The sequence below is a fragment of the Aquarana catesbeiana genome, linkage group LG05 (genome assembly GCF_042186555.1).
Source record: "Aquarana catesbeiana isolate 2022-GZ linkage group LG05, ASM4218655v1, whole genome shotgun sequence".
Classification (NCBI taxonomy): Eukaryota; Metazoa; Chordata; class Amphibia; order Anura; family Ranidae; genus Aquarana; species Aquarana catesbeiana.
Genome location: NC_133328.1, coordinates 568400635 through 568424736, shown reverse-complemented (window position 1 = coordinate 568424736; position 24102 = coordinate 568400635). Strand labels below are relative to the sequence as shown.

General features: G+C 43.3%; 1 protein-coding gene across 2 annotated transcripts in view; it reads right to left on the bottom strand.

Annotated features, from left to right (window-relative positions):
* The window catches only part of DPY19L4 (dpy-19 like 4), a 101305-nt gene extending 77515 nt beyond the window's left edge, over positions 1–23790 (bottom strand). The window contains exons 1-5 of one of the 2 annotated variants that reach the window (XM_073631988.1): positions 23669–23744; positions 20175–20281; positions 16537–16701; positions 12254–12376; positions 6006–6124 (exon numbers count right to left, since the gene is read on the bottom strand). In XM_073631988.1, coding sequence (XP_073488089.1) covers positions 6006–6124; positions 12254–12376; positions 16537–16549 — 255 coding nt within the window. In that variant the 5' untranslated portion in view covers positions 16550–16701; positions 20175–20281; positions 23669–23744. Of the gene's footprint in view, positions 1–6005; positions 6125–12253; positions 12377–16536; positions 16702–20174; positions 20282–23668 lie in introns of both variants that reach the window. The other variant, XM_073631987.1, reaches the window with a different exon arrangement.
* Positions 23791–24102: the final 312 nt, after the last annotated feature.

The window sequence follows — 24102 nt, the reverse complement described above, 5'->3', positions numbered from 1 at the left end:
CAATGCTTTTGAGGGGAGGGAATCCATTATGACCAAAGAAACACCATTAGAATCTTAGAATCTATATTGCTGCCTGCAGTACACTGCGTCCAAATGCAACATCGCCCTGAGTCCTAACATTCACCTGATAAAACTTAGTGAATGTATGCACCAAAGACCAGGTAGCAGCCTTGCAAATCTGAGCCATCGATTCTTGATGATGAACTGCCCACGAAGCGCTCACTCTCCTGGTAGAGTCTGCCCTTCCCTTAATCCATACGCGTGAACAATCACTTGGCGGATCCATTGGGAAGTCCACTTAGATGCTGCCTGTCCCATCTTGGGACCTTCTGGCAATACAAACAGAACATCAGTCTTTCGCATCTGAGCCGACATTCTGAGATAGACCCCGATAGCTCATACTACATCAAGAGAATGAAATAATTTCTCCTCTGCAGACTGTGGATTCGGAAAAAAAGGTAGGCAGAATGATATCCTGATTTAGATGATAACTGGACACTACCTTGGGCAAAAATTCTGGTTGTGGCCACAAAACCACCCTTTTCTGGTGCAAGATCAAATATGGTTCTTTACAGGACAGAGCCGACACCCTCTTGGCCAACGTCACGAAAACAAATTTTCTTGTCAAGAAGACCAGAGGAGCCTGCTGGATAGGCTCAAAGGGCTGCTTCTGTAAAACCCCCAGGACTAAATTTAAATCCAAAGGGCACAGAGGCAGTATGACCGGTGGAAGCACACAAATCACGCCCTGTACAAATGTTTGTACTAAGGAGTGAGAAGCAATAGGCCTCTGAAAAAAGATTGCTAAGGACGAAATTTGACCCTTAATTGTACTTAAGTCCAGATTCATATCCAGTACTTTTTGCAGAAAAGCCTCAACTCTCCCGATGACATATTTACAGGGGTGCCACCTCCTGGCCTCACACCAGGCAATATAGGATTTCCAGACTCTATAGTATACAAGGCAATTGGGGAAAAAAGGGGGGGGGGAATTAGGGACTTTTAGGAAGCCATGATCTGGTAAGATCAAGTATTTCCATCCCTAGGGACTTTATATGATGTCATGACCTGGTAAGGACATACACATCCATCCCATCTATATTTAAAGAAAAAAGGGTATATAACCATATACCAGGAATGTGGGACTTTGTGTGAAGCATATGACAGCCAAAAGAGTAATAGGGTGAATTGAAGGAATTTTATTACACATTGCATAGTACATACATAATCAAAAATAGCAAAGGTAAATTAACATATATAGGTAGTAAGACTGTTGAACACAGTTCAAGGTATATATGCTGGTAGCAATCAAAATATGCATGAATCACATTAAATTGGTAAAAGAATGTTAACAGCATGGTAAAAAATATTTGTATAGAAACATTTAAAATTCCCAGGTTCACCACAGAATAAAGGTGTGTACTATTGATAAAAAAGAATATAACCTGCAGGACCTATGGCCTCATTGGCCTGAAAAAGTACAGAACACATCATGACTTGAAGTACTAATGACATTCGTGGAGACACGGCACATCAAGAGCTCTACGCGTTTCGTGGCTGAAGCCACTCATCAGGAGCAGGCACGTGTGATATCTATAGATTAGGAAAAAATTGAAAAATGAAAAACAAGAAGAATTGCAGGGACACGGTTAGGGGTAAGGTATCAAACCACCGTAACCGAGACTTACTTGCTCAAATTGGGCATGCTGAAGGTACAATGGCAAGGCCCCACAGACAGTCCGGGAAATAACTCCACACCGGGAGCTGAGGTGGGCAGCCCCACGGATATGGGGAGGGCGACACTCACGGTAGGCACGGCGGCCGAGGACATTCTGAGAGTGAAGGGACAATGGTAAACAAGGATATGTGACAAACACAGGAGAGGAAAAAGAAAAGAGAAAAGAGAAAAGGGGGGGGGGAAAGCAAGGAGAGGGGGAAGGAGGAAGGTTATTTCCCGGACTGTCTGTGGGGCCTTGCCATTGTACCTTCAGCATGCCCAATTTGAGCAAGTAAGTCTCGGTTACGGTGGTTTGATACCTTACCCCTAACCGTGTCCCTGCAATTCTTCTTGTTTTTCATTTTTCAATTTTTTCCTAATCTATAGATATCACACGTGCCTGCTCCTGATGAGTGGCTTCAGCCACGAAACGCGTAGAGCTCTTGATGTGCCGTGTCTCCACGAATGTCATTAGTACTTCAAGTCATGATGTGTTCTGTACTTTTTCAGGCCAATGAGGCCATAGGTCCTGCAGGTTATATTCTTTTTTATCAATAGTACACACCTTTATTCTGTGGTGAACCTGGGAATTTTAAATGTTTCTATACAAATATTTTTTACCATGCTGTTAACATTCTTTTACCAATTTAATGTGATTCATGCATATTTTGATTGCTACCAGCATATATACCTTGAACTGTGTTCAACAGTCTTACTACCTATATATGTTAATTTACCTTTGCTATTTTTGATTATGTATGTACTATGCAATGTGTAATAAAATTCCTTCAATTCACCCTATTACTCTTTTGGCTGTCATATGCTTCACACAAAGTCCCACATTCCTGGTATATGGTTATATACCCTTTTTTCTTTAAATATAGATGGGATGGATGTGTATGTCCTTACCAGGTCATGACATCATATAAAGTCCCTAGGGATGGAAATACTTGATCTTACCAGATCATGGCTTCCTAAAAGTCCCTAATTCCCCCCCCCCTTTTTTCCCCAATTGCCTTGTATACTATAGAGTCTGGAAATCCTATATTGCCTGGTGTGAGGCCAGGAGGTGGCACCCCTGTAAATATGTCATCGGGAGAGTTGAGGCTTTTCTGCAAAAAGTACTGGATATGAATCTGGACTTAAGTACACAAAGTCCCACATTCCTGGTATATGGTTATATACCCTTTTTTCTTCAGACTCTATAGTAGATATTCCTAGAGATTGGCTTTAGAGCATTCAACATGGTAGACAATACTGACCCAGAAATGCCCCGGTCTTTTAAGATCCTGGTTTGAACAGCCAAACCCTTACATTTAGGAGGCCGTAAAGCAGGGTGAAATATTGGACCCTGCGAGAGCAGATCCGGACGGAGTGGAAGAACCCATGGGTTTCCCACCGCCAGTCTTACAATCTGTGCGTACCAAGTCCTTCTGGGCCAGGCTGGAGCCACTAGGATCACAGGCTCTCTCTCTTCCTGGATCCTGCATAGTAGCCTTGGCAACAGCTGGATTGGAGGGAAGGCATAGATCAGGGAAAAACTGATCCCATGGAATAATCAAGGCATCTGCCCCTAATGAAAGCGGGTCCCTGGTTCTGGACACAAAAGGTCTAGTTTCCTGTTGAACCTAGATCTGTTGAAGCCGAGATCTGAAACAGCTCCTAATATGGCCGCTTCCGCTCCTACTGCTCATGCCTGGCGTGCACATTTGCCACGTGCACGCTCGTGGCATCCCGCACACCTGTCACGTCCCTCCTATGTGCACATCCATCGTCCACGCTTGTCGCATCATTCCCGCGCACGCAAGCACCCCTATAGCATAAATAGCGGCTGGAAAGGGCCACAAAGGCACTGGAGTAGAAGCTAGGTGTACAGGGCGAGGGAATCTGAAGAGCCACCCGCCTCCTTGGGATTATCCAGGCTGGAAGCCTCCACAGAGCAAGCGCCGTCGCACCGTGACATCACTGCCCCCAGTGGACAGAACAAAATATGACACCTGGTCCTATAAAAAGTAAGAGACTGTGCAATATATTTTCCGGTTTAAGCAAGTGCAAAAAAGTTTTTAAAACACTTACCAGTCCCGCCGCAGGATTCTGCTTAAAAGCTAGATTAAAATCTTCCCCCATCACGGCGGGTTCTGTCTCTTGGACCTTCAAGGACCGGGTTCCCCTAAATATGGGGCCACTCCCTTGGACCTGTAAAGCACCCTGCCAGATCTCCTTTGGGTCTTTAGGTCTTTTCTTACCAAGGGTCCGGATCCCAGGGTCCAGTGGCCAAAGGGTCAAATTACAGGCAATACCTCGTAATCTTCTTATGTAGATGAGGTTTGGGTACCATCCATTTTAGTGCATCACCGTCCGGATGAATCATATTATATAGTCCCTTAAATCCTTCAGGATCTGTTCCAGGACCATTATCTTAGCTAGAGCATGGAGAGCTTCTCCAACCATGACCATCACCTTACAAGACAAAAACTGAGGTACTTCCTGTGTAGGAGGGGTTATATGGGGGAGGACTTCCTGTCTTTTTGGTTTGCCAGTGTCCATTCACCTATAGGTGGCTGTGATTGGTCCTTTCTGTACCATGTGATCACTGTGACCAATCATAGAGCTCATCACAATAGTACATAATGAATGACATCAAAACCTTCCATTGTGAACAACTAGGGTTGCACCGTTACCAATACTAGTATTGGTGCCAATACCGAGCATTTGCACAAGTACTCATGCGCGCGAAACATGTAAGTCACGGCAACAGAACAGTGGACGCTTAGACCAGTGTTTCTCAACTCCAGTCCTCAAGGCGCCCCAACAGGTCATGTTTTCAGGATTTCCCTCAGATGAAATGGCTGTGGTAATTACTAAGGCAGTGAAACTGATCAAATCACCTGTGCAAAATAAGGAAAGCCTGAAAACATGACATGTTGGGGCGCCTTGAGGACTGGAGTTGAGAAACACTGGCTTAGACAACTGAGCTGGCAGGCTTTTCCAGCAGCCAGTACACTCCCCCTCTGGGAACTGAATTTTCTCCTCTCCATTTCCTTGGATGGTGATTGAGGTTCAAACCATCTCCAGAAAAGCCTCCCGGATGATTGTTTCCCCCTTATCCACTCCAAGGTCACTGGTAACGTTCACTAACATTTATTTTAAACTTTGACTGTTCAACCATTTTTTTACTTTATGGAATAAATAGCATTGTTTATGCATACAGTACTACGTTGGAATTTATTTGATCATTCTTTCAGAGCGCTGCCTTTTGTGTTTTTTCTTTGACTGTCGCATCTCTTTCCATGCTGTGCTGGCTGCACTGGGTCTGATCCACTTATCTGATTACTCCTCATCAGAGCACTCTACTTGGCCCCTAGACTCGCAGCTCTCCAAGTGTTCTGTGTTTTTTCATTAAGGGGATAAAACCCTCCGGGGCTGAAATGGTTAATAGACTGACCTTTATTTCTTCCAGCTTCTGCTGGCATTGTTCTCCAGGCTGCATGAAAGGTCCCAGGTGATGTGCACTTAGTATCACTCCGCCTGGGACAGGAGCCGGCGCTACAGAGGAAGTATCGGCTTATGTGGCTCCTGCACTCTCCGTGCCCCCCTGGTTTAATGCACTCTGACGCTCTTTGATGGCGGGTCAGCAACCTGCTGATCAAGATCTGGGCTTGCCAACCTGCCATACCAGAGCATGAGGTTGTGGAGCACCCCTGCCCTACACCCTCCCCACATCAATCCCCCCCCTCCCCCAGGCCTCTCTGTACTTACCTCCATGGTTAATGAACTGGCAGTGCCCAGGCAGAAGGTGTAGTGGTCTGCGGGATCTGAAAACCCCTCTCTTTTCCCCCTTCTCCCTGCAGGGCTTCTGGGACAAATAAGAGCAATTCTGATTGGTCAGAGCCAGCACAGAGAACTGCCCTGATCTATCCTGGAAGCCCTGCAGAAAGAAGAACGAGGAAAATCAAATTCCCAGATTGCTACATCAGCTATGTGGGCACTGACAACTCATCACCAACAGAGGTAAGTACAGTGGGGACCAGGGGTGTAAAGAGGATGTAGGATGTTAGTTCACCTTTTCATTTTATTTTTTTTTTGTGAAAATGTGAACTAACCCTTTTAATTAAAGTTCTTTAGAATGTCACAAGAGATGCAGGATCTCACCACTTCCACCACTGTACTGCTATCTCTTATAATTTTGACTTCCTGACATGTTACTTGCTGCCTCATAGTGCTGATCACAGTGACAGATAAACCTTGCAGAACTTCAGCAACTAACAATATTCTATAGAATTCTTACCCTCCGACTAGAAAACCAGAACTTGCGCTCATGATAGGTGGATAGGTAAATTGCATACATCATGCCACTTGTGACCATTAACAGGCATCCAACAAACAGCTTTGCAAACCACTGCACACCTGAAAAGATGGAAAAAAAAAAAGTACATGAATGTCTATTTATTCTTTTGGAAAAACATCTTTGACAACAACTTCACCCAAAAAGCCGTTCTTCACAGGAAGCCTAGCGAGTCACATTTGTCCAGGACCCGGACAGCCTTGCTAGTACTGTAAACCAACCTTTGTGGGATTGCCATGTCATCTGTCCACTATTTTTCTCTCTCTAGTGACATACAGTATCTCAGAAAAGTGAGTACACCCCCTCACATTTTTGTAAATATTTTATTATATATCTTAATGTGACAACACTGAAGAAAAGACACTTTGCTACAATGTAAAGTAGTAAGTGTACAGCTTGTTTAACAGTGTAAATTTGCTGTCCCCTCAAAATAACTCAACACACAGCCATTAAATGGTGGCACCCGGTTCGTCAGGCCGCCAGTGTGTTGCCTTATTTCAGCAGTTATTTGTAGGGACAGCGACGTTGCGTGTGCACCCCGCTTCTAGTTTCTGAGACACCGTAGCGTGTGCGCCCCGCCCTCTCCTGCGGCTCTCGCTCCCAGGTCTTTCTCCCAGCTGGGCTGCAGGTTGGGACGTGATATCACGTGCGCGCCCCGCCCCTCTGCTGCTCGCAGCTATCCTCTCACTCCTTGCAAGGTATGATACCTCACAGTTTCAAACACCCTGCAGCTTGCCACATGTGCAGACTCCCTAGTATTATGTGCGGCACTTTTTTTGTTAAGGGGCACTCTGATGGGCATATTTTGTAAAGGGGCACTCTGATGGGCATATTTTGTAAAGGGGCACTCTGATGGGCATATTTTGTAAAGGGGCACTCTGATGGGCATATTTTGTAAAGGGGCACTCTGATGGGCATATTTTGTAAAGGGGCACTCTGATGGGCATATTTTGTAAAGGGGCACTCTGATGGGCATATTTTGTAAAGGGGCACTCTGATGGGCATATTTTGTAAAGGGGCACTCTGATGAGCACATTTTTGTTAAGGGGCACTCTATTGGGCACAACAAAATGTGCCCATCAGCATGCCCCTTAACATAAAATAGGGGCATGCTGATGGGCACATTTTATGTTAAGGGGGCACACTAATGGGACACCTGATGTAAGGAGGCATACCTAATGTAAGTGATCACTCTGATGGGCAAACCTCATGTAAAGAGGCACCCTGATGACGGCACCTAATGTAAGGGGACCTTCTGATGAAGAAACCCGCTGTAAGTGGTCACTCTGATGGGGACACCTGATATAAGGGGGTACTCTGACGGTGTCAACTGATTTATGGGGGTAGTCTGATGGGGGCACCCAATGTATTGAATTACTCTGGTAGGGACTCCTGATGTAAGGGGGAACACTATTGGGGACATTTACATTTACAGAGTATTACCAGAGTGTGCGGAGGAAACAGTAAGAAAAGCATCACAGAGCACGGCTTGCACCCAAAAAAAGGAAAGAAGATGTATATACAATCTTTCATGGCACAGACTTGTGATTCGGACCTCGGCCGGAAATTTTTCTAGTGACCGGACCTCCTTGAATTTTAATTCACAACCCCTGGTCTAAACCATGCTTGACTGTAGGCAAGACACTTGTCTTTGTACTCCTCACCCGATTGCCGCCACACATGCTTGACACCATCTGAACCAAATGAGTTTATCTTGGTCTCATCAGACCACAGGACATGGTTCCAGTAATCCATGTCCTTAGTCTGCTTGTCTTCAGTAAACTGCTTGCGGACTTTCTTGTGCATCATCTTTAGAAGAGGCTTCCTTCTGAGACAACAGCAATGCAGACCAATTTGATGCAGAGTGAGGCATATGGTCTGAGCACTGACAGGCTGACCCCCCCCACCCCTTCAACCTCTGCAGCAATGCTAGCAGCACTCATATGTCTATTTCCCAAAGACAATCTCTGGATATGATGCTAAGCAGATGCACTTAACTTCTTTGGTTGACCATGGCGAGGCCTGTTCTGAGTGGAACTTGTCCTGTTAAACCGCTGTATGGTCGATGTCATCGTGCTGCAGCTCAGTTTCAGGGCCTTGGCAATCTTCTTAAAGCCTAGGCCATCTTTATGTAGAGCAACAAGACACCTGGGAGGGAAAATGGCTAATTGGGTCCATTTTCACTTGGGGGTGCACTCACTTTTTGCAGCTGATTCAATAACTCACTGAATATGCAGATTGTTTATCTATTAATCCTTGTCTATGTTCCAGTTTAAAGCGGTATTAAACCCAAAACCAAAAATTTAACATATTGCTGATTTATCAAAACTTAGATTTGTTGACTGCATTCATTTTCATTTTTTAGAGTTTTTCACCAGTTTTTTCACCTGTGTACCTTCTGTATTAGAGCGCCTACACTCTGGATGAAGGAGCACAGGGGGCACCTTTGGACAGCTGCATTGTTAATGTGGGGGGTAATTCAATGTACTAGCAGATTTAGATACCCTAACAAATTGAAGCAGAACTCCAGCTAAAATTTCACAAGAAGCTACAGTAAACAGTTTTTCCTTTTGGGATAAAGATTTTCCATGGAGAAATAAGGCTCGGTTCACACTGTTGTGACTTGGAATCCGATTTGTGAGACCAAGTCACATGACATGTGAAATCCCATGCTAGTCAAAGAGAGCTGTCTTAATTAGCACTACTGAAGTCACGCCGACTTAAAAAAAGTTCCTGTACTACTTCAAGACTTCTATTCGACTTGTGCCCATAGACCTTGATGGAAGTTGCCGCCAAGTCGGATCCTCATCTATATTGATGTGATTTGGATCTGAAATTACAGGAAGATCACTCAGGCATTGCTTTAAAGTCGCTTCAAGATGTACTGAAGTCGCTAGCAAAAGTACTAAATGCCTGCCCTGCCAACCCTCTGACTTTTTTGAATTACTGATCTGGAACCATTATGAAGACCGGGAGTCCTAAATTTACACGCTTATTTCGGGTCAGTGACTCTGAAAGTACTGATGCATTATCAGTCCCAATGTTGTAATAAGAAATGTTGTGTCCTAGCATACCTTTAGATGTACAGAAATGAAGTACAGTAAACCCAGAGATGTTCCAGGAATGCAATTGCAACTGGCTCACCGCAAAACTGACTGCAGCCTCTGTTTAGAGTTCTAGGAGAAGCAGAATGCCAATACAGGAGAAGCACTTTCCTGGTGTCATAAAGAATATTTTTAGTTAGGGTTGCACCGATACCGGTGATACTGATACTAAGCATTTTCATGAGTATCGGTAAAATGCATCAATACCTGAAACCGATACTTTCAGGCCTGGTTCTTTCAGCTGTCAGCGGGATTCCCTCACTGCCCGGGTGGTGACATCACAAGCAGTGGGGTCTGCGGAAGATGTCACCAGATGGCCACGCCCCATGACTATATAACTAATGGCACATGCCAGGAAGCTAGCACAACAGTGAGAGCTAGCATCGGGAGAACAACTGGAGGAAGAACCGTCAGAGGAAGAAGGCAGCGGAGACAGAAGAACTGGCAGAGGTAAAAGGCATGTGCACAGCGAGAAGAACCGGGAGGAAGAACGAGAGGAAGAAGACATCAGCGCAACGAGAATATCCGGAGGAAGAAGACACGCTGGAGCTGCTTTAGTAAAAAGAATGTCAAAAACTTTTGTACAAGTTACAATGTACCCCATACTCATTCACTTAGGGTGGGGGGGGCCGGGATCTGGGGGCCCTCTTGTTAAAGAGGGGCCTCCAGATTCTGATAAGCCCCCCGCCCACAGACCCCGACAACCACCGCCCAGGGTTGTCGGAAAGAGGCCCAAGTCCCCACCATCAACATGGTGACAAGATGCTTTGGGGTGGGGGCACAGAGCCCCCCCGCCCTAAAGCACCCACCCCCCACATGTTGAGGGCATGTGGTCTGGGGGCCTGGTATGGTCTGGGGGGGGAGGGGGCGCTCGCTTGCCACCCCCCTTTCCTGACCTGCCAGGCTGCGTGCTCAGATAACGGTCTGGTATGGATTTTGGAGGGGGACCCCACGCCATTTTTTATTTTGGCACGAGGGTTCTACTTAAAATCCATACCAGACCCTGGTATGGTCTTGGGGGGGCCCCACGTAGTTTTTCTTTTTTTTAAATTTTGGCGTGGAGTCCCCTCCTCAAGATTCATACCAGGCCCTTTGGGCCTTTTATTGTCAGATCAAAGTCGGATCCCGTTCATTGAACTCGCATGGAAGTCGGACATGAAGTCGTAGGGCGAAGTCGTAGGGCAAAGTCGGAGCGGAAGTCGTCCAACTTCCATGTCGTGCCAGTGTGAACCCGGCCTGAAACACTAAGATAAAAAGAAACATTGCATCTTTTTGTTTCTTCCTCTACAGATTTTGTTTTTTTTTTAATTAAAAGTTAATTAAATGTTTAACCCCTTATTAACCCTTAATTTACTCGAATCATCTTCAATTAATTCCTTATTCTCCATTTCATTATTTTCCTGCTGATTTCTTTTCTTGGTTCATTTCTATTTTATAAACTATTAATAATTACAACTTTTCTTGTTCGTTAATATTTTTACACCTTTAACATATTTACACGTTTCACATTGAAAAATGTAAAAATTAAAAAAAAGTATTTGTTATTTGTAAATAACTTTTCAATGCTTTGTGCCATTGCTGACAGCTGAAGTGCAGGCAAAACAGCTGCGGCAGTTATCGGTAGTTGGTATCAGGGAGTACTAAAAAAAAAAAAAAAAAAAAGTATCAGTACTTGTAAAAACAATGGTATCGGTGCATCCCAATTTTTTGTAGCTGTAACAGTAAACAGATATTCCAATATTCCCTGTACAGATAAAAGATGCCAACTTTAATGATGTCACCGGGAAAATGGTTCTGCCCACACGCCGGATGCACATACTCAAATCAACACTCCAAGTGAACACTATTTAGTATAACCACTTGAAGACCATCCACATAAAGCTGTGGATGGTGGCGGGGGGGGGGGGGTTGGTGGTTGAAGTCATACCCTTAATAAGTGGGACGGGACAATCCGTGAAAGCCATGGAAGGTGGATTGAGGGGGGGGGATGTCTCCTCCCGCTGCTTGTAACAGTAATCTGCGTGGCTAGTAAGTTGCTAGGATTGCTTTCAGAAGAGAGCCGACCGTTGGCTCAAAAAAAAAAAACAAAAAAAACAGCACCGGGATGATGTCTGAAGCTGCAGGCATCGCATCATCCGAGTATAACCACCGGAATTCCAGCAACGTACCGGTATGTCCCTGGTTGTCCAGTGGATAATGTTGCTCAGTTTTGTCAACTCCAGGTTCATCCATTGTGGATTTTGGCAGGTACTCTTCGACAAGGACAGGCATTTTTAAAAAAGTAACCATCACTGAACTTACTGCACCCACATGCTTGGTACAATAATTGTATTGTGAGACACAGCTCCAAATGGCTGGACCCCGTGTAATGAACACTGAGCTTCCTGCAGTTGTCCAGGATAACAGACCCTCCTATAGAGTTGAAGTGGCCTCTGTGTGAAATAATGAAAACTTCTTTCAAGCTTCATGCTCCTGAGAACTGCTGGAGCGGATCAGGCTGGATATACTCTGCCATGAACAATTCTACAGCCACATACAATGGCAGGTCTGTATATGGCAAGCAGTGCAGGGTTGTGTCTTCACCAGGATTACAGGAAAGATGAGATGACTGCTGATGCCCCAAGTAACACAAGACACCAGGATATTGTACCCAATAACACAATGTCAGGTACATATTACAAGTGTATATTTCTTCATTTATAGATACAACAAAATGAAACATTGGATTTGTTTCTAGAGACACATCCTAACTAGTCAGTGAGATTTTGCAATGCACACAGCTTTTATTTACCTTTATAGTATCTTTAGATGGCCACTTGAACCACCCTGTTTGAACTATGAAGGTGAGATTTTAATTGATTATGATGGATAACTCAAGACACTTTTAAACATGAGCTCTGCCAAGATTTGCAGATATGAAAACTGCATTAGCACGCCCTTAAATTGCACACTACCTGTGCAGGATATACAGGGCAACAATGCATATTAAGCATAGATTTAGCCACTCCACTATCACCAAAGTCACTAGTTTTGGGCATGTCAGCAATAAAAAGTAATAATGCATTTTTTTTTTTGTGAAGATCTTACATTTTGCCGATATTCCTAATTTTGACCTTCCTTTTGGTTTTTTGGTCACTTCAGGGTCCTTTGTTACTGTTTCTTCTGAAGACGAGGCCTTGTTTCTTTGCCTCAGCTCTTCTTCTGGTGCACCTTAAAGAAAAAAAAAAAAACACATTATTAAATAAACAGTATAATCTTTGCTGATAATTACAGTACTGTATCTCACAAAAGTAAGTACACCCCTCACATTTTTGTAAATATTTTATTATATCTTTTCATGTGACAACACTGAAGAAATGACACTTTGCTACAATGTAAAGTAGTGAGTGTACAGCTTGTATAACAGTGTAAATTTGCTGTCCCCTCAACACACAGCTATTAATGTGGCAGTATTCCAACATAATGACCCCAAACACACCTCCAAGACGACCACTGCCTTGCTAAAGAGGCTGAGGGTAAAGGTGATGGACTGGTTTCCAGACCTAAACCCTATTGAGCATCTGTGGGGCATCCTCAAATGGAAGGTGGAGGAGCGCAAGGTCTCTAACATTCACCAGCTCCGTGATGGTATCATGGAGGAGTGGAAGAGGACTCCAGTGGCAACCTGTGAAGCTCTGGTGAACTCCATGCCCAAGAGGGTTAAGGCAGTGCTGGAAAATAATGGTGGCCACACAAAATATTGACACTTTGGGCCCAATTTGGACAATTTCAATTAGGGGTGTACTCACTTTTGTTGCCAGCGGTTTAGACATTAATGGCTGTGTGTTGAGTAATGTTGAGGGGACAGCAAATTTACACTGTTATACAAGCTGTACACTCACTACTTTACATTGTAGCAAAGTACAATTTCTTCAGTGTTGTCCCATGAAAAGATATAATAAAATATTTACAAAAATGTGAGGGGTGTACTCACTTTTGTGAGATACTGTATGTGTGTATAAGCAACCAGCCACTATTTTTTTTAACATTTCAATTCATGCTGTACTTCCTGCCCAGGGGTTCAAAGCAGTGGCTGTGCTTTACAACTTATCGATATGTAGTTTAATTGAATTAAAGCTGTATATTTATTCACCAAATATTAATTGCACGTGATCTTCCTGGTACATTTGTTTTACATTATCCACTTGCCCCCAGAAGATTTTACTAAAACTAATTTTATAAAAATTTTTTAACACAAATAGAGCTTTCTTTTGCTGGTATTTGATCACCACTGGGTTCTTTCTTTTTTGCGATATAAACAAAACAAATATATATATATATATATATATATATATATATATATATATATATATATATATATATATATATATATATATATATATATAAATTTTTTTTTACAAAACATATCCATTTTTTTTTAAATAAATAAATAACATTTCTTCATAAATTGTGGCCAAAATGTATTCTGCTACATTTCTTTGATGAAAAAAAAATCCCAATAAGTATATATCGACTGGTTTGCGTGAAAATCATAGCACCTACAAACTATGGTATATACTGTATACTGGAATTTTTATTTATTTATTTACAGGTACATCGCTTTGCAAATGCAAGCCACCTGTCCGCAGTACATTGCGGACGGCAGTCCACAAGTGGTTATAGTAACATAATGAATGTTAGGTAACTCGTACAGTAGACTGTGGGTGCAATGTCAGGCTCCTGAATAGTCTTCTAGCTTTTCTGCAGACGTACTAGCACAAAAACAATGCCCCTGCCAGAAATTCCATGGGCTACTCACCTTCTGTTTTAAAGGTGACAATGCTGCTTTTGCTGGACTAAAATCTCAAGCAGTGTTGTCAGCCCTGCCTATAGAACAACTTCATTTTATGTCATGAAGATGAGAGAGGAAGATGCTCTGTAGTCCAGGACAGCACTGACAATATATCATTTTTTTCTTTCAGACTGCAAGATGTAAAATAAGGACTCTACTATGTGCATGTGGATATATCTTTCAAATATTTAGGTAGACTGCACAAGTAGTGTAGTTAATCGTTGCTTTTGCAACAGGGCTGATACCAACAGCTTCCTCTTCATAACTGCTGTGAATTAGGAAGGGGAAGACCTCAGACAGTTGTCAGATAGTTCTGCATACTGCCCTGTGAGTGTTAACAGCTGCTGTACAAACAGACAGAATTTGTTGCTAATACGGCATTAAAGAATGGTATTATTGATGGTGAAAGAAAACCTTCTTCATTTCTAGATACCCAGTTAACACCTGTATTTTATGTACTCCCTAAAATACATAAGGATCCCCTGAAACTAGAGAGACCAATTGTGGCAGGAATGGATTCTGTGACTGCACCTGCATCTAGATATTTAGATATGATTTTAACCCCTTGATACAACATACAAAGTCTTTTATTCGTATCACAACTGATTTTTTACAACATATTACCCACTTCAGCCCCGGAAGATTTTACCCCCTTCCTGACTAGAGCACTTTTTACAATTTGCCATTGCGCCGCTTTAACTGACAATTGCGCGGTCGTTCGACGCTGTACCCAAACAAAATTTGCGTCCTTTTTTTCCCACAAATAGAGCTTTCTTTTGGTGGTATTTGATCACCTCTGCGGTTTTTATTTTTTGCAGTATAAACAAAAAAAGAGTGACAATTTTGAAAAAGAAACTATATTTTTTACTTTTTGCTATAATAAATATCCTTAAAAATTAAAAAAAAAAAAAACAAATTTCTTCATCAGTTTAGGCCAATATATATTCTTCTACATATTTTTGGTTAAAAAAAAAAAAAAAATCAGTGCTATAAAAATGTACTGATAACTGTATAAATGTCACTAACAGGGAAGGGGTTAACACTAGGGGGCGATCAAGGGGTTAATGGTGTGTTCCCACTGTATGGGGATAGGATTGACTAGGAGAGGAGACATAGTAGGAACAAACGATATGGCTCCTCTTCCCTGACAGCACAGGGATTTGTGTGTTTACACACACAAATCCCCGTGCTGGCGCTCGTGCATGCGATCGTGCGTGGCCGGTGGCAGACGTGCTCGCCGGCCACGTGCATTGGGTCACCCGCAGGAATTGGGACTGATCTGAGGGTTGAAGGGGCAGGAATTGGGGCTGATCTGAGGGTTGAAGGGGCAGGAATTGAGCATATTCCTTTCAACTTCACCAGACTTACCTCGCAGTATATATTACTATTATTCAAGTTGTTTTCAGAAATTACGTTATAAAATGTATTTTTCGTGATTGAGAGTGTGAAGTTGACATTTTGTTTTATGTAGCCAGCACTCTCAGATTCTTCGAAAAATATTTTTGTCACTCTGCTCAAAAGGTTGCCTACCCCTGAGCTATACAATGCAAGAGTAACGAAAAGAACAAGCATACTGCATTTGTTACCCAATATCATCCATTTTCTCAAAAAATGTATCCAAAAATTTCAAAGCATTTCGGCAATATTATGTAACAACTATCTTGATACTCCAGAATTTATTCATCCTCCACACCCTTCCTATAAGGAAGTAAAGTACTATCTCTAGTTTGAGAAGACTTTTTTTTTAGGTCCGCATAAAACAGGTTCCTTTCCATGTCTTAATTGCATCGGATGTTCTGGTATGATCAAAAGAAAATTATTTTAGCCATCTGCATCAGGGTTACCAAATAAAAATTAAGGGCTACTACACCTGTCAGACTTATTTTGCATTATATTTAGTTAAAGGAGAAGTGCATAAAAAAAAAAAAAAAAAAAAAAAAACACAACCCCTACACATTCACCTATATGGCTGCAGCATATGTCCTTTGCTGCAGCTGTCCCCCGCAGATTCTAAGAACGTGAACCGAGTGATCACATGACCGCTGATTGCTCAGTTCTCTGCCTTCACTGAGCAGAGAGCTGGTCGGCTGCATCTGGGTCACAGGAGTACAGAAATAAGTGCTCTTCTGTGACCAAGAACAGGAGTGTGGACAAAGAAAGCTTTCTTTTAAATGCAGGGGTACCCGGTTAGTCAGGAATTGAGTTGTGACTCGGACATGCAGATGCCCTATGTTACACTACAGACTTGCTGTACAAACCCCCCTGCATTAAACTGTATTAGTTAATTGTCTTACAGGAAAAGTAAGAAAGTAAACCTGCTTGGACTGGCCCCAGGTGTCCCAGTCTCATGCATGGTTTACTGCTGCCAATACCAGTTAAGCCTGTCACCTTTACAATCATACAAAGGGGTAATATTTTATATTTTTTAGGCAGCCTACATAGTATTAATAAGGTAAAATAAAATAAAAAAAGTTTTCAAAACTTTCATAGACATGTTTGTAGTCTTCCTAATGACTAAAACCTCAAATCTTGTGCTCACCTTCATTTTCCATATTGAGAAGCTTGGAATGTAGAGCTGAGTCTATGTCTGTCTGTATGTTGGGAACCTGGCTGTGAAGCAGACCATTAACACGCAGTGCAGTTATAACATAGAGCAGCCGTTGTTACAGGGAAAAGCAGTGTGTCGATTTATCACATTGCAGACCTTAAATAAAACAGAACAAAAAAAAAAAAAAAAAAAAATCATACATTTAGTACTTTGGTTAACACGTAAATGCAACAATGGCTGCAAACACTCCTATACCTCAATAGTTGAGTTTACAAAAAGGAGCAGGAGCTTCTTTGGGGCAACAAGCTTCACACGATGCGATTGGCTGTGCGAGAATCGCAGCGAAACCGCACCACTTTTTAGGTGCCGTTGAAAATCATGGCACCTGAACTTGTGTTTTCTGATTGTAGTGTGTTTTGAGATCGCGGGGAGAATTGCATAGATTGACAGGTGTGAATGGGGGCCTAAATGTTTGTATATTGCAGCGATTGACAGGTATGAATGGGGGCCTATATGTTTGTATATTGCAGCAATTTACAGGTGTGAATGGGGGCCTAAATGTTTGTATATTGCAGCGATTTACAGGTGTGAATGGGGGCCTTAATGTTTGTATATTTTTCAAGCAATTTGTCAGTTTACAATCACAAGCATAGGAAAAGAATAGGTAAAAATATGACTCTTCTGGCAGCACTCAGTACAGGGAAAAGAGAAATCTGGAAGGCAGAAGTTGTGTTGCCGACAGGTGAGTGAGCTAATTAGAAACAGAAATTTTTATGACTCAGACCTTCATATTCAAATGTTATATCCAAACTAGCCTGTCTATGGCCAGAAGCACAATACATTACCTATGAGTGTAGGAAAATATGCACAGAGCTGCTTCTATAACTATACTGGTTTACCAGCCATGCTCTGCACACAGACTAGAGAAGAAAATGCATCACATCCTTGACTATATAGCCGCGTACACACGGGCGGACTTTTCGACCGGACTAGTCTGACGGACTTTCCGACAGACTTTCAACGGACTTTCTAATGAACGGACTTGCCTACACACAATCACACCAAAGTCTGATGGATTCGTACGTGATGACGTACATGGGACTAAAATAAGGAAGTTGATAGCTAGTAGCCAATAGCTGCCCTAGCGTGGGTTTTTGTCCGTCGGACTAGCATACAGACAAGCGGATTTCTGGGTCCGGCGGAGTTACGACGTAAAGATTTGAAGCAAGTTCCAAATCTAAAGTCCGTCAGAATTTCGACAGAAAAAGTCAGCTGAAGGTCCTATGAAGCCCACACACGATCGGATTGTCCGCCGGACTCGGTCCGTCGGACCAGTCTGGTCGAAAAGTCCGCTCGTGTGTACGAGTATTTTTGCACCTAGGGCTGCGGCCTCTTATCAGTTTATTCGGACAGCGCCGATATCAGAATACAATGCCCTGGGGGTTCAATTCTTCCATCTACCTCATTTGTGTGGATAGAGGAATATATTTGCTTATTAACCCTCTACACACTGCTATTCCTCCTTTACACATTTCTCACAAATTGCATAAACACAGAATTCTCTCTATTTGCGGATAATGCAATTTTTTTTATGTTCCACTTCCAGCAGATACACCTCCTCCCATGAAGCATGTTCACCAAGTGCATTTAGGACTCCCAGGGATAATATTATAGGTATAAGGTTCCATTTGCAATGGCGCTTAGGCTCGGTTCACAATAATGTGCATACGTTTTATGTGCATTCCTGTGCGTGGCATGTAGGGCAGCCCATTCATTTAAATGGGCTACTCTACCCGAAAAAAAACAGGCAAGAAGTCCTACTATTTACCACTGACAGGGGTGCTTACAATAATTAGCATTTATGTAAAACCTTTATCCCAAAAAGTTTGCTGTAACAGCCTCTAAAGTGGTAGCTGGAGTTTGTCTTTAATTTTTTTACTGTATTTAAATCAGCTAGTCCCTCTAAGGCTGCATTCACACCTGGGCGTTTTGAATCGCGGGCAGATTTGGCGCGATTCTGCACACAATTTCAAAACGCCCGGGTGTGAATGACAAAGCGCACATTTCAGATGCCATTCATTTAAAGGGCACCTAAAAAACACGGTGTGGTTCCACCATGATAAATTGCAATCGTGGCAAACCGCATCGCGTGAAGCTCGTCGTCAACAAAAAGTTCAGAAGCTTCTTTTGGGTGACATGCTTTACACGATGTGGTGTGCCGCGATTGCAGCATGATTTATCGCATGAAAATCGTGGCAGAACCGAACCGTGTTATTTTGGGTGCCATTCAAATGAATGGCATCGGAAATGTTCGATTTGTCATTCTGGGTGTTTTGAAATTGCGGGAAGAATCACGGCAAATCTGCCCACGATTCAATACACCCAGGAGGGAATGCAGCCTAAGGCCCCATACACACTATTAGATTTTCTGTAGATTTTTGTCTTCAGATTTACCAAAACCATTAGTGCAAGGGCCTGCCTGATTGCATACAAATTGAAACTCCTAAGGTTTGACCTCATATTATATGGTTTTGGTAAATCTGAAGACAAAAATCTGCAGAAAATCTAATAGTGTGTATGGGGTCTTACACTACCCTCCCCCCAGACTGACAATACTGCTGTCCAAAAGGTGCTCCCTGTGCTCCTTCATCCAGAGTGTAGGCACCCTAATACAGGAGGTATGTTACTGGCCAGATCAACTGGTGAAAACAGAGGTAAAAAAAGCCTAAAAAAAAAGAAAAAAAAAAAAAGAAAACAAATGCATCCACCACATCTAATGATTGTTAAGCTGTCAGGGGCATAACTACATGGGTTTCAGGGATCGCAATTGCAACCCGGCCCCCCTGTACACCTGGATAGGAGGGGCGGCATATAGAGAAACTTATTTACCTCCTGCAGCTGCTGAAAGCCTGCTTCCCCTCCTCTCCCTGCGGCTGAAGGAGGAAGATGGAGGGGAGCAGTTTCTCTACATGCTGCCCCCACCACAACTCCTATTTAGGTCCTGCTGCCCCATGTGTGCCCTCTTGCCCCTCCCCTCTCTTCTGCTGGCTTCTGCGGGGATGTGTCTGGATGGAGACTGGGGGAAGGGGCTGGTAAATAGGTAATTTACCGGCCCCTTCCTTTTCTGAATGGACAGTCGGTGATAGGTACCGATCACTAATTCTGTTCATTCATAGCTGAAGCATAGTAAACTGTTTTCTATGCTTCCGTTTGTGAATATATGGGAAGAGTTATTTCTTTCCATTTATTCTGTGCAGCTGAGGCTGCAGAGATGGAGATTGAGGGCTGTGTCCTCAATCTCCTCTCTGTCTCAAAGGTGAAACATCAGAGGACTGTTTAGACCCCTGATATCTCACCAAAGCCCCCCAACAGGGCTTCTAAAAAAAAATTGTAAAAAACAATAAAAATAAAGTTGCAAAAAAAAAATATATAACAAAAATAAACTACTGACACCAATGGCAGAACTACTACTAAGGTCACACTTGCAACCGGGCCCTGGCATTCCACCTCAGGGCTCAGAGGGAAGGGCCCTGGCGGGGGGTCAGGGGGGCACTGAAAGTTCTAGTTACACCTCTGTAAGCTGCAATAGATTACATTTTTGGTTTTGAGTTTATTACAGCTTTAAATACCTGTAGGCCGGGTTCACACTGTTGTTCTGCAGTCATGCGTGTGTGTCAGTGCACGTTCTTCTACAGGTTACCATGCCGAGTCTAACTGTCCATGAACAGGCTGCCTCCTGCACCAACAAAAAAGTGCATGTACTCATTTTTTATAACTCAGCGCACCATGATACAAAATTGCGCATTGTGGTGTGCTGCAGCTCATGTCCATTTGAAAGAATAAATGCCGATAATGTGCAACTGAACACTGCGGTAACTTGCACCCGAACGCATAAACTACCGCAGAGCAAGTGCAATAAACAAACAGGAGTAAAAGCGATCTCATAGACCCGGGGGTTGTGGTGAGATGTGGGGTGTACACCCCCAGAGGGGGGAAGAGGAAGACAGAGTCCCCTATCAGAGCCCAACACACAGGAATGATGGGTATACATGAGGTGTGTACACGGGAATGATGGGTATACAGGAGGTGTGTACACGGGAATGATGGGTATACAGGAGGTGTGTACACGGGAATGATGGGTATACATGAGGTGTGTACACAGGAATGATGGGTATACAGGAGGTGTGTACACGGGAATGATGGGTATACAGGAGGTGTGTACACAGGAATGATGAGTATACAGAGGTGTGTACACAGGAATGATGAGTAACAGAGGTGTGTACACAGGAATGATGGGTATACAGGAGGTTTGTACACGGAAATGATGGGTATATAGAGGTGTGTACACGGGAATGATGAGTATACAGGAGGTGTGTACACAGGAATGATGAGTAACAGAGGTGTGTATACGGGAATGATGGGTATACAGAGGTGTGTACACAGGAATGATGATTATACAGAGGTATATACACAGGAATGATGAGTATACAGAGGTGTATACACAGGAATGATGAGTATACAGAGGTGTATACACAGGAATGATGAGTATACAGAGGTGTATACACAGGAATGATGAGTATACAGAGGTGTATACCCAGGAATGATGAGTATACAGAGGTGTGTACACAGGAATGATGAGTATACAGAGGTGTGTACACAGGAATGATGGGTATACAGAGGTGTGTACACAGGAATGATGGGTATACAGGAGGTGTGTACACAGGAATGATGGGTATACAGAGGTGTGTACACAGGAATGATGGGTATACAGGAGGTGTGTACACAGGAATGATGAGTATACAGAGGTATATACACAGGAATGATGGGTATACAGAGGTGTGTACACAGGAATGATGGGTATACAGAGGTGTGTACACAGGAATGATGGGTATACAGAGGTGTGTACACAGGAATGATGGGTATACAGGAGGTGTGTACACAGGAATGATGGGTATACAGAGGTGTGTACACAGGAATGATGGGTATACAGGAGGTGTGTACACAGGAATGATGAGTATACAGAGGTATATACACAGGAATGATGGGTATACAGAGGTGTGTACACAGGAATGATGGGTATACAGAGGTGTGTACACAGGAATGATGGGTATACAGAGGTGTGTACACAGGAATGATGGGTATACAGGAGGTGTGTACACAGGAATGATGGGTATACAGGAGGTGTGTACACAGGAATGATGGGTATACAGGAGGTGTGTACACAGGAATGATGAGTATACAGAGGTGTGTACACAGGAATGATGAGTATACAGAGGTGTGTACACAGGAATGATGGGTATACAGAGGTGTGTACACAGGAATGATGGGTATACAGGAGGTGTGTACACAGGAATGATGAGTATACAGAGGTATATACACAGGAATGATGAGTATACAGAGGTATATACACAGGAATGATGAGTATACAGAGGTATATACACAGGAATGATGGGTATACAGAGGTGTGTACACAGGAATGATGGGTATACAGAGGTGTGTACACAGGAATGATGGGTATACAGGAGGTGTGTACACAGGAATGATGAGTATACAGAGGTGTGTACACAGGAATGATGAGTATACAGAGGTGTGTACACAGGAATGATGGGTATACAGAGGTGTGTACACAGGAATGATGGGTATACAGGAGGTGTGTACACAGGAATGATGAGTATACAGAGGTATATACACAGGAATGATGAGTATACAGAAGTGTGTACACAGGAATGATGGGTATACAGAGGTGTGTACACAGGAATGATGGGTATACAGAGGTGTGTACACAGGAATGATGGGTATACAGAGGTGTGTACACAGGAATGATGAGTATACAGAGGTGTGTACACAGGAATGATGGGTATACAGGAGGTGTGTACACAGGAATGATGGGTATACAGAAGTGTGTACACAGGAATGATGGGTATACAGAGGTGTGTACACAGGAATGATGATTATACAGAGGTATATACACAGGAATGATGAGTATACAGAGGTGTGTACACAGGAATGATGGGTATACAGAAGTGTGTACACAGGAATGATGAGTATACAGAGGTGTGTACACAGGAATGATGAGTATACAGAGGTGTGTACACAGGAATGATGAGTATACAGAGGTGTGTACACAGGGATGATGAGTATACAGAGGTGTGTACACAGGAATGATGGGTATACAGAGGTGTGTACACAGGAATGATGAGTATACAGAGGTGTGTACACAGGAATGATGGGTATACAGAGGTGTGTACACAGGAATGATGAGTATACAGAGGTGTGTACACAGGAATGATGAGTATACAGAGGTGTGTACACAGGAATGATGGGTATACAGAGGTGTGTACACAGGAATGAGGGGTATACAGAGGTGTGTACACAGGAATGATGGGTATACAGAGGTGTGTACACAGGAATGAGGGGTATACAGAGGTGTGTACACAGGAATGATGGGGTATACAGAGGTGTGTACACAGGAATGATGGGTATACAGAGGTGTGTACACAGGAATGATGGGTATACAGAAGTGTGTACACAGGAATGATGAGTATACAGAGGTATATACACAGAGGTGTGTACACAGGAATGATGAGTATACAGAGGTGTGTACACAGGAATGATGGGTATACAGAGGTGTGTACACAGGAATGATGGGTATACAGAGGTGTGTACACAGGAATGAGGGGTATACAGAGGTGTGTACACAGGAATGATGGGTATACAGAGGTGTGTACGCAGGAATGATGGGTATACAGAAGTGTGTACGCAGGAATGATGAGTATACAGAGGTGTGTACACAGGAATGATGGGTATACAGAGGTATATATACACACAAATGATAGGTATACAGAGGTGTGTACACAGGAATGAGGGGTATACAGAGGTATATATACACACAAATGATAGGTATACAGAGGTGTGTAGAGAAGATCTTATAGGAGCTGCAGTCACCCTCTGCACTGCACAACTCATACCCGGCAAGAAACAAAGTAAAGTTATCACAGTCAGCAAGGAGACCATGCTGAGCTTCTGGAAGAGAAAGGGTTACAGTGCCCGCCTCCAGAACACCCTCCCCCACCCCTTCCCTCATTGCTGTCCCCCCTCTGGCCCGCGGGCCACTGTTACCTACCAGCTGCAATGTCCCCCAACCTGGCCGCACAGTGCAGAGCGCCGAGTGCCATTCACAGAGCCCAGACACAGGAAGTAGGCGGCCTCAATCGAGTGCCTATCCGAGGCTGAGCCTGATCATTGTGAAGAGGAACCTGAGAAATGTAGATCTGCAGGTTGGGGGCTTTCCTGCTCTGTTCATCATTTAGCTCTATTAAATTGTAACCAAAACGATTGTCCACAACTGCATGCAGCAGATACATATTAGTAGGACTTTTATACTTCCTGTATATGATATCAATAATGGGAATTGTATCAAAGACTTTCATTTCATTTTCCTGAAACTTTTGCAGAGTAACACACACCACTTTATTAGGTACGCCTGTTCAATGGCTTGGCAACACAAATTGCTAATCAGCCAATCACATGACAGCAACGCAATGCATTTAGGCTTCT